Below are 13584 nucleotides of genomic sequence, written 5' to 3'. Positions count from 1 at the left end.
GACAGAAGGGTGGTGAGTTCAAGGAAGCCTGGGTTACATAGTAAGATCCTGTCCCCCAAAAGAAAATAAAAGCAGCTTTAACTACCTTTGTTTTTATAGTAGGTATATTTTCTGAAAGCAATAATTATATGAAAACTTTTTACATGTAATATTTCTTATGTGGAAAAGAAAAAATAAAACAGACAAATGAAAAAGTTTTAAGGATTATATTATATGGGTGATTTTTCTTTTTTATAATTTCCCATACTTTACATATATATGTATACACACACACACAGAGGAATGTATGTATATATATATATGTATATATTATACACACACAGAATAAACACAGAAATTACTGACATAGCTATGTAGCTATATATATGAAAATTATTGATATAGCTTTCTTTTGTTAGTACACATAATTTAAAAATTATTATACAAGGCCACGTGTGGTGGCATATGCCTTTAATCCCAGCTACTGATGAGGCTGAGGCAGGAGGAATGCATGAGCCCAGGAGTTAAATTTAGTATAATTAAAATTATTATACATGACTGGTATATAATAGAGCTAAGGATTTGTTTGATCTGGCTTCTTTTTTTAAGAAGATGCATTAGTTATAAAAATTAATGAGTTTCACTGTGACATTTCCATACATGCATCTATCATACTCTGATCACGTACACTTTCCCTTCAACCCTCTCTTGCCCTCCCCTCTCCCTCCTTCTCCTGGTCAAATTGACCTCTTTTTATAATATTCAAAAAGTTACACTAAAACTATTCATCAACACATGGTTAAACAGCAGCCCAACCACATCCTCCAAAAGGGATCTTTTCCACATATACATTCATTTTTAAAGAATTAAACAACACTAACAGTCTAAGGAATTCATTATTAACAGGGGTGATATCATCCCTATGTGGACAAAAACTGGCTCCTGAAAGACAAGAATGACAGCTACTGCAAGGTTAGCACAGTACTGTATACAGTTAATCTGCGGTGATCTACAGTACAGTTAATCTGGCAGTGTAGCGCAGTGGTAGAATGCATGCTTAGCATGCTTGAGGCCAAGTTATGTCCTCAGTCCCCAAAATAAACAAATAAAATTTCAAGGAAGGGGAATGATTAGGAAAATAAAAGCAAATTAGATAGTTTATCTTATTGGCATTGCTGAAATCAACAGAATACATGTGCTTTCACATTGACACTCTTTGGAATGAAGATGTCATTGCTATTACACAGAGTCCACTCTCCCCTTCTAGAAATGATAAGAACAGGGTGGGAGAAGCTCTCTCTTTTGGAATGGTGGGGGCAGCTCTTCGCAGTGTCTGGGTGAAACCAGACAGCCTTCCTCTCCTGATTCTCAAAGAAGCTGAGACAACAGTTGCTCTGAGGACATGTAGTCTTAAGGATTCCTTATAGCTAATGAGAGAATTGCTCTCCTGCAACATTTAGGCATGGAGTATGACCTGTGTTTAAAGACACAGGAGTTGCCATGACTCTCCATTCAGTAATCACACAGACTTTTATAGAGCAGAATGAAGGATGACACCCTATCTCCTCTCTCTGCACTGCATTCAGAGAGATCACATGGGGTATAGTTTTGGCAAATAAAAATGTGTTGCAACCATTTATAGCTTTGCCAAATAAGGAGGGAAGCCAAAATAAGTTTATGAATGAATGAATGGATAAATAAATAAATAAATAAAGCCAGTGACTTAAAACCTAGAACTGGGTTTAAGGTATAGCTCAGTGTGTGCTTAGCATGCTCACAGCCCTGGGTTCAATACCTGGCACCCAAAAAATAAAATGAAACAAAAACGAAAGCTGATGCCAAGAACTATCTCTTACATGATTTTTCTGATCTCTCCAAATCAGTCGGTGTGTACTGAGTAGAAGAGTCCCAGCATCAAATTTTATCTAGAAAGAAAAGGTCACCACAAAATATTAATAATATGTCAGTCAACATTGTCCAGATTTCTCACTCATTAACCAGACAATACAAAGTCAATTATATAAACATTTTAGAATTAGCTTTACCACAAATTCAAAACAATCAATGGCACATACCTCATGTCTGTCTATCTGTCTATCTATCCATCTATCTCACCCTGGTAGAGTTATGGAAAGACTGGAAACAACCTAGATGCATAACTGCAGGTGAGTGGTTAGATAAGCATAATCTATGGTATTGGTTCCATGTGGAGGTTGAGAGTAATGATGTAGAATGTACAGGTGATCACAGAACTCTAAGACAGAGTTGATAGGGGAAAAGCATTTTGTGGCATACTACATATAATGCAATCATCAAACAACATATGTGATATATATATAAATCTACATATAAGCTGTAGAAAAAAGTCCAAAAGCAGTATACAATGGCTTATTAACAATGATCATCTCAGAAAAAGGATGACAAAAATGGGAAGAGAAGCAAAAGGCTGTTCTACTCCTTAAAGTTAATCAGGATTTTTTTTTTAACAGAACGACTGGATTCATGTATAACATGTATAATTTTTTTAATTTAAGAAAATCCAGACATACATATAAGAATAGGTATGGAAGGGAATTCAATCAATGACACCGAGTAACTAAGTTACCAGGTAGGAAGAAAAACAAAGTTGGATTTATGCTTAACACATGGCACCAAAATAAATTCCAGAGGGATCAAATATTTAAGAGGAAAAAAAAATCAAAATAATTAGAAAAAAATGAAAGGATTTTAAAATAATCTCAAGGCGGAAAAGTCCTTCCTAAGAAAAGCATTAAACCCATGAGCACTAGAGGAAAAGATTCAAGCACACATAAATTTACACACATAAATTAATTCTTCATGGCAAAAAAAATAGACAAATGGTATACTGGGAAATTGCAGCTCACATCAGAGACAAAGAGCTAATTTCCTTAATGAAGAGAACACTAAAAGTCAATGGTAAAAAGCCAGTAACCCACTAGAAAAGGAACTACAAATGGTTTGTAACACATTAATTACTGTCCAGCTTCACTAATAGTAAGATAAACGTGAATTAGAGAACACCGAGATACTATCTGCCCATAAGATCAACAGAGGTCCAAAAGTCTGACAGCATTGTGCTGGTGATACTGGGGAAACAGGCTGATACCACAGCCTCTGTGCAGGGAAGTCTGTTAGTATCAATAAAAGTTATAAATACCCTTTGACCCAAGGGTACCTGCACTTCTAGGAATTTATCCCACAGATGAATTCACACATGTGTTAGCTGATACGGCACTAGGTCATGTATTGCTATTGGAAACAATCCAAATGTCCACCAACAGGAAAATGCACACCCACACAGATGGAGTGCAAGCATTCACTAAAAAGAACCTGGAGACACTGTACTCACCATGCTTGATAAAAATCTATGATGCCACTAACCATAACACTTATCCTGATTTTGAAATTGTTAGAATGTGAAAAAAGGAAGTGTGCTTGGAATTGATGAAATATATTATAGTCTCTAGGTAGATTTTTATGTAGACAAGGAAGTTCACAACAGCATGCATGGTATATTATGCCCCCCCCCAAACACAATTTGGGGGTAAGGGGTGGCGCTGGGGATGGAATCCAGGGCACCATGGAGGCTGGACAGGTGTTCTACTGCTGATCTATACTCAGCCTTCCTTAATGTTTTAAAATTTTTCACACAAGTATCTACACGTGACTCATGCATTACTCTCCAGAGTGATACACTGGTGATCTCTGTGGGAAAAACTGGGCGACCAAAAGACAAAGATGGAAGGGAGACTGAACTGTATCTAAATGTTTCAAACCCCACCCCCCAACACCAATAGGAAGGTATTTGGAGGTGGGGCCTTTGGGAGGTGCTTATGTTTAGATAAGGTTATGAGGTGGGTAAGTGTCCTTGTAAGAAGAGGAAGAGACACAAGCTCTGTACACATAGGAATGCAGGAAAGGCCAAGTGCATGCAGCAGGATGGTGGTAGTCTGCATGCCAGGAAAAAGAACACTCAACGACCCAAATCTGTCGGCACCTTGATCGACTTCCCATCCTCCAGGAACTGTGAGAAGTGTCTGCTGCTTAAGTCCCAAGTCTGCAGCACTGTTAGAGCAGCCAGAGCTGACTACGACATACTCATTGGGTGTCAGGACTGTTATCACCTACTCAAAATACACATTTTGAAATGATTTTTTAAAACCATGACACAATCACACACACACACACACACACACACACACACACACACACACACAAATGCCAGTTAGGTCTTTAGGATCAGTGCTTTAACCATCAGCTTGTTATTTTTCCTGCAAATTAGATGAATAAGCCAATTTTAGAGTTGAAATAAAAGAGATTAATAAATCAAATCCCTTCATTTCTGTTAAAATCAAGAACTATATAGGAGGTTTCTCTATAAATTCTAATTACTAGAAAGTAGAGTTTGCCATAAGATAGGACTTACTTGGGTCCTTTCCAGGAATATTTATCTAGTTTAAGTTATGAGGCTGGTCCCACTTACAAGACTACCTCACAACACAAACTCTAAAGAAACCATCTTAGTAAGGGTCCAGTTTAATCACACACAAAAAATGGAATTCTGCATTTAAAATAGTGTGATTAAGAGTGGTTTGTCCAGGGGGAGAGGGTGGGGACGGAGAAAAGGAGGGTGGGGGGTAAAGGGAGGGGGTGGGGGGAGGGGGGGGAGAAATGACCCAAACATTGTATACACATATGAATAAAAGATATTAAAAATAAATAAATAAATAAATAAATAAAATTAGTCCTTGACCATACAAAGAAAAAAAAAAGTAGTTTGTCCAGTAACTAACCAATCAGAGCACTATTATATAAAGGCATATATATCATTCTGAAGTAGAAATCATCATAAATGATGTACAGAGTTGACAATATTACAAGATACTCAATATTTTGTAAGACAGAAAAAAGTAAGTTTCAAAATAGCATACATAATGTGATTATTTACAAACCTGTAATCACATAGAATATGTCAGAAGTAATTGCTTATGGGTAGTAGGATTACTGATTATTTCAAGTTTATTTGGCTTACTTTTATTTAACAATTATTTGTCTAATGATATAAAAAGAAATTTGCCAGCTAGGCCCAGTGGCTCAAGCCTATAATCCTCACTACTCAGGAGACTGAGATCAGGAGGCTCTTGGTTCGAGGCCAGCCCTGGTATAGTTCTTCAGACCCCATTTCAACCAATGTCTAGGTGCAGTGGCATGTACCTGATATCCCAGCTACTCAGAGAAGCGCAAATTGGAAGATCGAGGTGCAGTCCTGCCTGGGCGTAAAGAGAGACCCTATCTCAAAGCAAAAAGGGCTGAGGGCATGGCTCAAGTACTAGAGCACCTGCCTAATAAGCACAAGGCCCTGAGTTCAACCCCCAGTACCACCACAAAGGAAAGGAAGGGAAGGGAAGGGAAAGGAGGAAACTTGTCACTGCTGTATATAACTCATGTTATCTGTGAAGTGTATGTAAATTATTGTTAAATTAAGCTCACACAGCAACACGTGCCCAAAAAACCCCTGTGTAATATATAACCAGCATTTTAGACATAAATTCTTACACACTGTTTTGTAAGGGTAAGGTTTGCCAGTGTTACTAATAAAATATTAGCATCAAATAATCATATGCTTCATAAACTTTAACGATAAGTGATGTACTGAACTACCTAAATACACTCTGTGGAAGATATTTTGACACATCAGAGAAAAGATCTTTTGAGTTCTATGTTTCCTCTGAATCAGAGGCACTTCATTCAGGCTGGCTTCAAATGTCTTCGTTAATCTCATCTATGTAAAATGAAATAACTTGAGTTTAAAATATTTTAAAAATCATTGTTTGCCAATGGGTAAAGATTTCCCTTTGCAAAAGCAAACTTTAGATTAACTTGACAGTGCATGATGCTGCATTAGAACACAACAGTTCTGATTAAGAGCCTTTGTGCTTTATCTTACTGAAATCCAAGCATAAGGATACAAATTTAAAGCTCAAGCCAGCATGTGTTCCATTGCTCCATCACTATGAGCAAATGTAAACTGTTGCTGCTTTAAGGGAAGACATTGTGCAATTTTAGTTCCCTCAAGGGCTTCCAATGGATTAGGACAGAAACCTGACACACAAGTTTAGGCTGGTTTGCTTCTGCCACTCAGAGCCAAAATCATTTCAACTGTTTAAAAGTTAATCGAACTTAGGCAGATGCGGAAGGCACTCTTTCTTTTTTCCTCTTATTCTTTTTTAACATATTTTTGTCATAAAGGCAATACATACTCATTACTAAAACATTTGGGATGTATGTGAAGACTAGTCTAAGAAAATGAAATCACTCATAATCATATCAGCCAAAGGATATACATAGATGCATGTATAATCTTTAAAAACAGGACCATGACATTTTGGTTTTTTAACTTTTTTCACTTAGCAGTCTATGGTTAGCAATTCCCTTTGCTAACTAGGCTGTCACACAGTTTAATCTCTATAGGAGTCATTCAGACTGCTACTAATTTTTCCCTATATATTACAGCATATATAATATGGAGATGAGCAGCCCCACGTGTAGTATTTTTCTGCATCCCTGATGATTTCCCAAGACTAAATTTCCAAAAGTGAAATAGCCGAAAGAGAATAAACATTCTGTAAATCCTCTCATATGTGCTGCCAACTCACCACTTTACACATTACCAACCTTCTTACATTGCTTTTTAAATTAGCTGAGGCTACAGAAGCATCTGTGAATTGAAACAAATGACCTGTCTACACTGTTTTGGAAAACAACACAATTATCCAGCCGTAATGGGCCTGGATAAACAGGCGCCTCACAAGAGGCACCTGGGCTGGAAAGAACACAGTCCATTGCATCTAGCTTAGAATTATGGTGCCACCGGTTACCAGATGTGTGACCATGGGCAGCTAGGTCTTCTTGACTGTCAACCATGGATCTCTGTTTCCTCGTTTTTTGGAGGATCAGCTCTGTGAACATTACATAAAGTATCTGCCACTAGGGACTGCTATCCTCAGAAGTGTTGCAACACTGTAAAGGAAGGACAGGCTAGGAGCCTTATCCACTGGATTTGAATCCTGCCTCTCCAGCTAACTGAGGATCTCAGGTAAGTCACTGTGTCTCAGTAAAATACCTCACTTACCTGTTGAAAGGAGCAAAGAGAATGTGAGAGTGTGTGTGTGTGTGTGTGTGCGCGCGTGCACTCATACATACATATACAGACACATAAATACACACGTGTATAAAGCTCAAGCACATAGTTAGTACTTTAATTATTTTGATTTTCTAAAATGTGTTTCACACCACAGTGAGGCAGAAGACACAAAGATGGCTAAGGTCTGCTTTCTGCCCTCCTGGAGCATCCAGCCAGTTTAGAAGAGCCCAGGTGCACCCTTGCCTGGGGAATGCTGGGATGCACAGGTATGAGGGCCCAGCAGTCTGGGCCCCAATCCCCAGGCAAAAGGGAACCAGCAAAGGATTCTCAATGATAGAGGACCCTGATCAGATCTGGAGTCTGGTGAGCACCACATGGAGTCTAGAGCCTTCCAGCAGATGAAGGAAGCCAGGGCCTAACACTTTGCCCTAGAAATAAGTCTGGCCCTGAGTCATACCAGGGACCATGCAGCTGCAGGCAACTCCGCAAGGAACAGAGCAGACCCAGCCCTGGGGCGCAGGAGGAGGAGACTCCTTAGAGCTTCCCTTAGTTTCAATATCCAAGCTTCAGAAGAGTTAAGACTTCCTGACCCGATCAAAGGGCCAACAGGCAGGTTTTTCCCATTACTTTTTTCCTAAACCTCTGGCATGTACATACATGTCTGCTAAAACAAGCAGCAAAACTTGGAAAGGAAACCTGAGAATTTGCTGGTTCAATGACAGTTCTCCCCATAAAGGTATAATGTTTATGATTTTATATTGTTGTAAATACCTCGTAGCGCACTGTCTGCAAGCAAAGCTGTTCCTAATTTGTATATTGGTGTCCAACAAACAATAGGGTATGGTTTTCTGCAAGGATATGACTTCCAGGAGTGGTGCTGGAGGAGTCTCTGAGGACCTGTCTGTCAATGTCAGCATTCAGTTTCTCTTAAAGTGGAAGAATTAAACTTAATGTGTGTGGGGGTAGGGAGGCTGATTAAGTTCCCCATTTAAAAAAGTTCCAAAGAAGTAAACTTGGTCAGGAAGAAAAATAAATGAATAAATAAATAAATAAATAAATTTTGTTTGTCACCGATCAAAAGACGCAAGGCCAGGTATGGTGGTGCATGTGTGTAATCCCAGCAGGACTGAGGAGGCTGAGGCCGGAGGATCTCGAGTTAGAGGCCAACCTGGGCTACCTAGTGAGAAAAATAAAGATACAAGACTCAATTTGAGACCAAGCTAACGAAGGTGCTAAGGCGGTAAGTAAATGAACTAAGACCATGCAAATTATATAAGCAAAACACCTTGACTCAATAATAGCGGATGGAAAATACCCTAAGGAAATCAGGGGACCTTAGGTCCAGTGTCACCTGTACCTCTAGACAGCTGTAAGCGCGAGAAAAGCTGTATTAGAGGGAATATCGGAATGCCGAAGTAGAGAGGAAGTTTCAACGACAAGGAAGCGGGGAGGGGAGGTGGCCAGTGAAGACTTTGTACACTGAAGATGGCTTGTTTAATTTCTTTTTCCTAACTGCAGTTGGTACATTTCATCATTCGGGACGGGGCAGTTTGTGGTCTGGAGTCTCACCGCGTTTCTGCTTGGATTCCCACTTCCCTTAGCAGTTTGCAGACTAAGATTTCTGCTTGCGCGGCTCGCAGGCCTTCCCATCACTTTATGAAACAGGCTCCGAATCCCTTTCTCTAAGCCCCTTACAGAGGCCAGCAAACCCCAGGCGCCGTGGGCAGGGCACTGCAAAGAGAAGCCCGCTCCTGAGGTCGCGGGGACGAGGCTGTCCCCGGTGTCCCAGCGCCCCTGTCACCGCCTGCAGGCGCTCCGCACCCCGATACCGCCGCGGGGGGGCGCGGCAGGAGGCGGCGGTGCCCGGCGGATCCGCCCCGAGGTCGGGCGGGAGGCGCCCCAGCGCCCCAGGCCGCAGCCGGCGCGGGGACCGGGCACCCTGGACCGGGGGCCGGGACAAGGCGGGGCCGGCCGGTGCCCCCTACCTTCTCCTCGCCGTCGTAAATGCGCACCCCGCGCTGCTGGATCACCAGGGTCTCGTTGATCTCCAGGAGGCCGCTGGTCCACAAGAAGCGGTCCATGGCCGCCGTCAGGCCGGCCTCCGCCGCTCGCCCGCGCCGGCGCTCCCGGACCGCGAGCTGCGCGCCGGGCAGCCTGCGGCGCCCCCTGGCGGCGGGCGGGCGGGGCGGACGCCGGCCGGGGGGAGGGGCGGGCGCGCGGGGTAGATGCCTGGGGAGCGGGCGCGGCTCCGGGCGCCCGCACGTGGATGGTGCGGGGAGCGCCCCCTGGCGGTCTTCCCGTCTATGACTTTCCTGACCCTGGCAGGGCCCAAACTTATGTGCTCAGCTGGGACTTCCTTAGGGTGCATCGTGCTTGCAGATTTGGGGCACCTTCATTATCCGTGTCCAGCCGGTGGCCACGTGGCCAGGTTTGCTTAAAACTACAAATAATCTTTTTCATATGATTATTTACAGCATGAATTGTTTTTAGACACCTGTGCTCCTCTTTTTTCCCCCTCTTAAGATTATTTTTATTTATACATGTCCAATTTTAACACAGACCTTTTGAATTTCACTATTAGAGAATGTTTCAAAGAGATAATCTGTCCATGGCTGCTGGCCCTTTTTATTTCACATCATAAATGGACCATATATATATGGTCTCTCTCTATTTTTTTATCTTTAGGATTATCTTCTTAGAGCCTACTACATAGTGGGGACTTATTAAACCAGGATGCAGTGTCATCAGCAAATTTGTTTTTTCCCTGGCCAGGTAGCCAGGGCTATATTCGATATTTATTCCATTTGCTAATTTTTGCTACTTGACAGTTTTATTTTTGTTTCTCTTTTTCATTTGCTGACAAAGCTTTTTCTCAATAACTTTTAGTGAAAAGGAAATCACTATCCTGAAAAATGGCTAACAATACATGAAAGTTGCATGGCCTCTATTTAACATCATAGGAATGTTTAGACCACATTAACACAAGGGAAGAGAGGGCCCAGGAAAGGAAACTATGAAGGAGGCACCAGTTGGATAGTAAGACAGCCAGGAGAGTGGTGTGTCCTGGAAGCCAAGCATAGATCATTAACCACATGGAGTTACTGACAACTTTAACAATGGTGGGTCCAAGGGAATGGGGGAAGAAAAGTCTTATTGGAGTAATTTTAAAAGAGAAAAAAGAGAGCTAGTATGGTGATGCCTGTAAGCCCAGTATTTACTTGGGGAGGCTGAGATAGGAGAATAACAAGTTGTAGAACACTTTGGGCTATCTAGCAAGATCCTATCTCTCTCTCTCTCTCTCTCTCTCTCACACACACACACACACACACACACACACACACACACACAAAGAGAGCTTGTAAACAGGAAGTATAGACAACTCTTTTGAGGAGTTGCTCTGCAAAGGAGAGCAAAGAATTGGTAATTGGAGGAAGTGAGTTTAAGAGGGAATTTGATTTGCTTTTAAGTTAGAAGAAACAATGTTTGGATGCAGATGAAAACTGACAAAAAAACACTGATGAGGTATGAGAGAAGGGAGAGTCTTGCTTGTCCTTGAGTAAGGGAGAGGGAATGTACAAAAGAGGATCGGAAGTATGCCATCTGGTAGAGGAGAGCAGAGGATGGAGTGCAAGTGAGGAGAGGTGGGTGGATGTACTGGCGCCCACAAACATTCTTTGGATCGTTTGATACTCTGAGGAGGAAGTGAGGTTGAGTGACTAGGAATGCACAGGAAATGTGTGATGCTAAGCCAGCAGGACAAGTATGTAAAGTAGAACCAGGCTGGGTTTTCCAGCGGCACCCAGCGCCAACATTAGATGGGGCGGAGGGAGGAGGGGAGAGGTGGACTTAAGTAGACTTGGGGTATTGCAGGCATGGGCTAAGAGAGAGGCAAGGGAGGGGTATAAGCACAATTCCTCTTCCTTTTTCGGGGGAGGGGCAATACTGGGGTTGAACTCAGGGCCTCATGCTTGCTAGGCAGGCGCTTTGCCACTTGAACCACTCCACCAGCTCCTCCTTTCTTTGTGGTCCATTCTTTGTGCCTGGAAGCTGTATCATTCTTGGGGTTCAGAAATCTCACCAGGTGCAAGATTCTAGACATGTCCCTTCCCTCCTTCTCCCTGGTATTAGTGAAACTCTTCAGTTGGAGGACTGGAGGTGTTTTCTCTTCAGGAAAGTGTTCCACTATTGTTTATTACTTTGTCTATGTGTTCTTTTTGCCCCTCAAAACTGCTGACTATTTGTGGATTACAACTCTGTCAGAGTTGTCTGTCTCCCATGGCCCTTATCTGTTCCTTTCTTCATCATGCTTACCTTTGGGGGTGATTTTTTTTTAAGTGACCATTCACTTCTCCAATTCTTCTATTTCATTTTTAGTTCAATCTTCTAATTATGCCTATTTAAGATTCCTCATACCAGGTATGATGGTACATGCTTATAATCCCAGGAGTCAGGCGGCTGAGAACCATATGTTCAAGGCCAGCCAAAGTACATATCAAGACACTGTCTCAAAAAAAAAGAAAGAGCTCTCATTTTTTAAAATATTTTTGTGGTGCTGGGGATGGAAACCAGGGCCTCACATATGCTAGGCCAGCACTCTACTACTGAGCTTACTCCCAGCCCTCTTTTTTTTTTTTTTTTTGTTGTTGGGAGTACTGGGGTTTGAACTCAGGGCCTCATGCTTGATAGGCAGGAGCTTTACCACTTGAGCTATGCCCCCTCATTTCATTTTTAATAACATTTTCTTCCATTATATCACTGAGTTTTGTACTCCACAATAACCGCTATTCTGTTTCATTTTCTTCCTTCTCCTTCAAGCCTCTTTTCCCTTAGGTGGCTTATGATGGCTTTTGCCTTTATGTTTCAGTGTATGTGAGATCCCCCAGCATAGGTCAGCCTATGGTCTCACATGGCAACAACTGGCAGGTGTCGCCCCTCACATTATCCCCCCTACACACACACTGCAGGGGACCAGAAATAAATGAGTTGACAAACTGAGAAGTTTTCTTCCAAGTTATATCAAGAGAGGCCTCTTGGTTCCCAGGCTACTCACTCATATTCAGAGAACATATTTAAGTGCCTACTGAATATATTCTGAATATATTCACAAATATTCAGAAAACATTTTTAAGTGCCTACTATGTGTCTAACACTATTCTAAATATTTCAATTCTTCTCCAGTGCTGCTGGCAAGAGGAACAGCTGTTTTCTCTCAAGTTGGACAGGGCTGGCATGAGGTGAGAAGGTTGGGGCACATCCCTGAAGGTACAAAATTTAAGGTTGTGCCAAAAAAAGAAAAAAAAAAAAAACCTCTGTCATCAAAACAAATGATATATAAAGCACTTTTTTATAAATTAAAATTACCCAGGATTAGGGCAAGAAGAAGAGCCTCACTCCCCCAGGTTCATCCCAGTCTTTCAAATGCAAAGTTGCAGAGAGGCAGAGCCAGGTTCATTCCACTCCTGGGGCTCTGGTCAGTCAGTGGAGTCCAGACTCTGCAAGACTACTTTTAAAAATATTTATAACATGTGGGTAATATTGAAAACATGTTTTCCCCACCTATATCATGGTCTAAAATCTGGGGTGTGTTTTGGTCTGTTTCTAAGCTGTCTCTTCTATATTTCACATTTTCAATTTACATTATGACCCAAACGCCCATATCACCGAGAGTTCTTTGAAAACATTTTCATTGCTATAGTATGCTCACTGTTTATCACAATTTACTGTCATTTACTGACCTTTGAGCATTAGATTGCTTATGATTTTTTGGGTGGTCCTAGAGTTTGAACTCAGGGCCTCGAGCTTGCTAGGCAGGTGCTCTACCACTTGAGCCTCAACCTCAGTCCTAGATTGGTTATGATTTTTAAGTTTTTCTTCCGATTGAAAGTAATCATGTGACCTAAGGGTCCTAATCAGTTGTGGAACTGCAGTTTCTCCTGGACTTTGCAACAATCAAAATGCTGGGGAGTGAGGACTTGAAAACAAGGTATGTGTTTTGCCCTGCAGGGGCATACAGGCTGGCGTAAACAAATAAGACACCTGACATGTGACAGCTGCTGGGATAGACAACTCTACAAGAGTTTCCGGTTTGTAGCTGGTGTGAGGAGAAATTGTCATGTGCCATAAATATGCCTAGAAATAAGATCAGAGTAGGCCAAAGCACCTGCTTGGGTGATCTATCCAAGAAGGAAAATAGGTGCTACATTTGGGATTCTCCAAACAGAACCAAGAGGAGTCATTTGGTTTTATAAAGTGCCTTTCAAAGAGCAAAAGGTTGTCATTTTAAGGTGTCCAGTATATATTTTTTCTTTATAGTTTATGTGAGGTGATGGTTTCTTCTTTAAGAATTAAAGAGGAATAATTAAGTAATTTAAGAATTACTTGCCTAACACAAGGTCATTAAGATTTTCTGGGTTTTCCTAGCCATTTTATAGTTTTGGTTC

General features: G+C 41.6%; 1 protein-coding gene and 1 non-coding gene across 6 annotated transcripts in view; both read right to left on the bottom strand.

The window, feature by feature from the left end:
• Nucleotides 1-9283, bottom strand: part of Vps36 (vacuolar protein sorting 36 homolog) — a 29635-nt gene extending 20352 nt beyond the window's left edge. For 4 of the 5 annotated variants that reach the window (XM_020178385.2, XM_020178387.2, XM_020178388.2 and 1 more), the window contains exons 1-2: nucleotides 9130-9283; nucleotides 1836-1904 (exon numbers count right to left, since the gene is read on the bottom strand). In XM_020178385.2, coding sequence (XP_020033974.1) covers nucleotides 1836-1904; nucleotides 9130-9225 — 165 coding nt within the window. In that variant the 5' untranslated portion in view covers nucleotides 9226-9283. Of the gene's footprint in view, nucleotides 1-1835; nucleotides 1905-8215; nucleotides 8237-9129 lie in introns of those variants that run through there. The other variant, XM_020178389.2, reaches the window with a different exon arrangement.
• A 2505-nt stretch (nucleotides 9284-11788) lies between these two features.
• On the bottom strand, nucleotides 11789-11861 carry Trnad-auc (transfer RNA aspartic acid (anticodon AUC)). Its single transcript has one exon. It is a non-coding gene; the product is annotated as a tRNA-Asp (tRNA).
• Nucleotides 11862-13584: the final 1723 nt, after the last annotated feature.

The sequence above is a fragment of the Castor canadensis genome, chromosome 10 (assembly GCF_047511655.1).
Source record: "Castor canadensis chromosome 10, mCasCan1.hap1v2, whole genome shotgun sequence".
Taxonomy (NCBI): Eukaryota; Metazoa; Chordata; class Mammalia; order Rodentia; family Castoridae; genus Castor; species Castor canadensis.
This window is presented reverse-complemented; position numbering and strand designations above follow the sequence as displayed.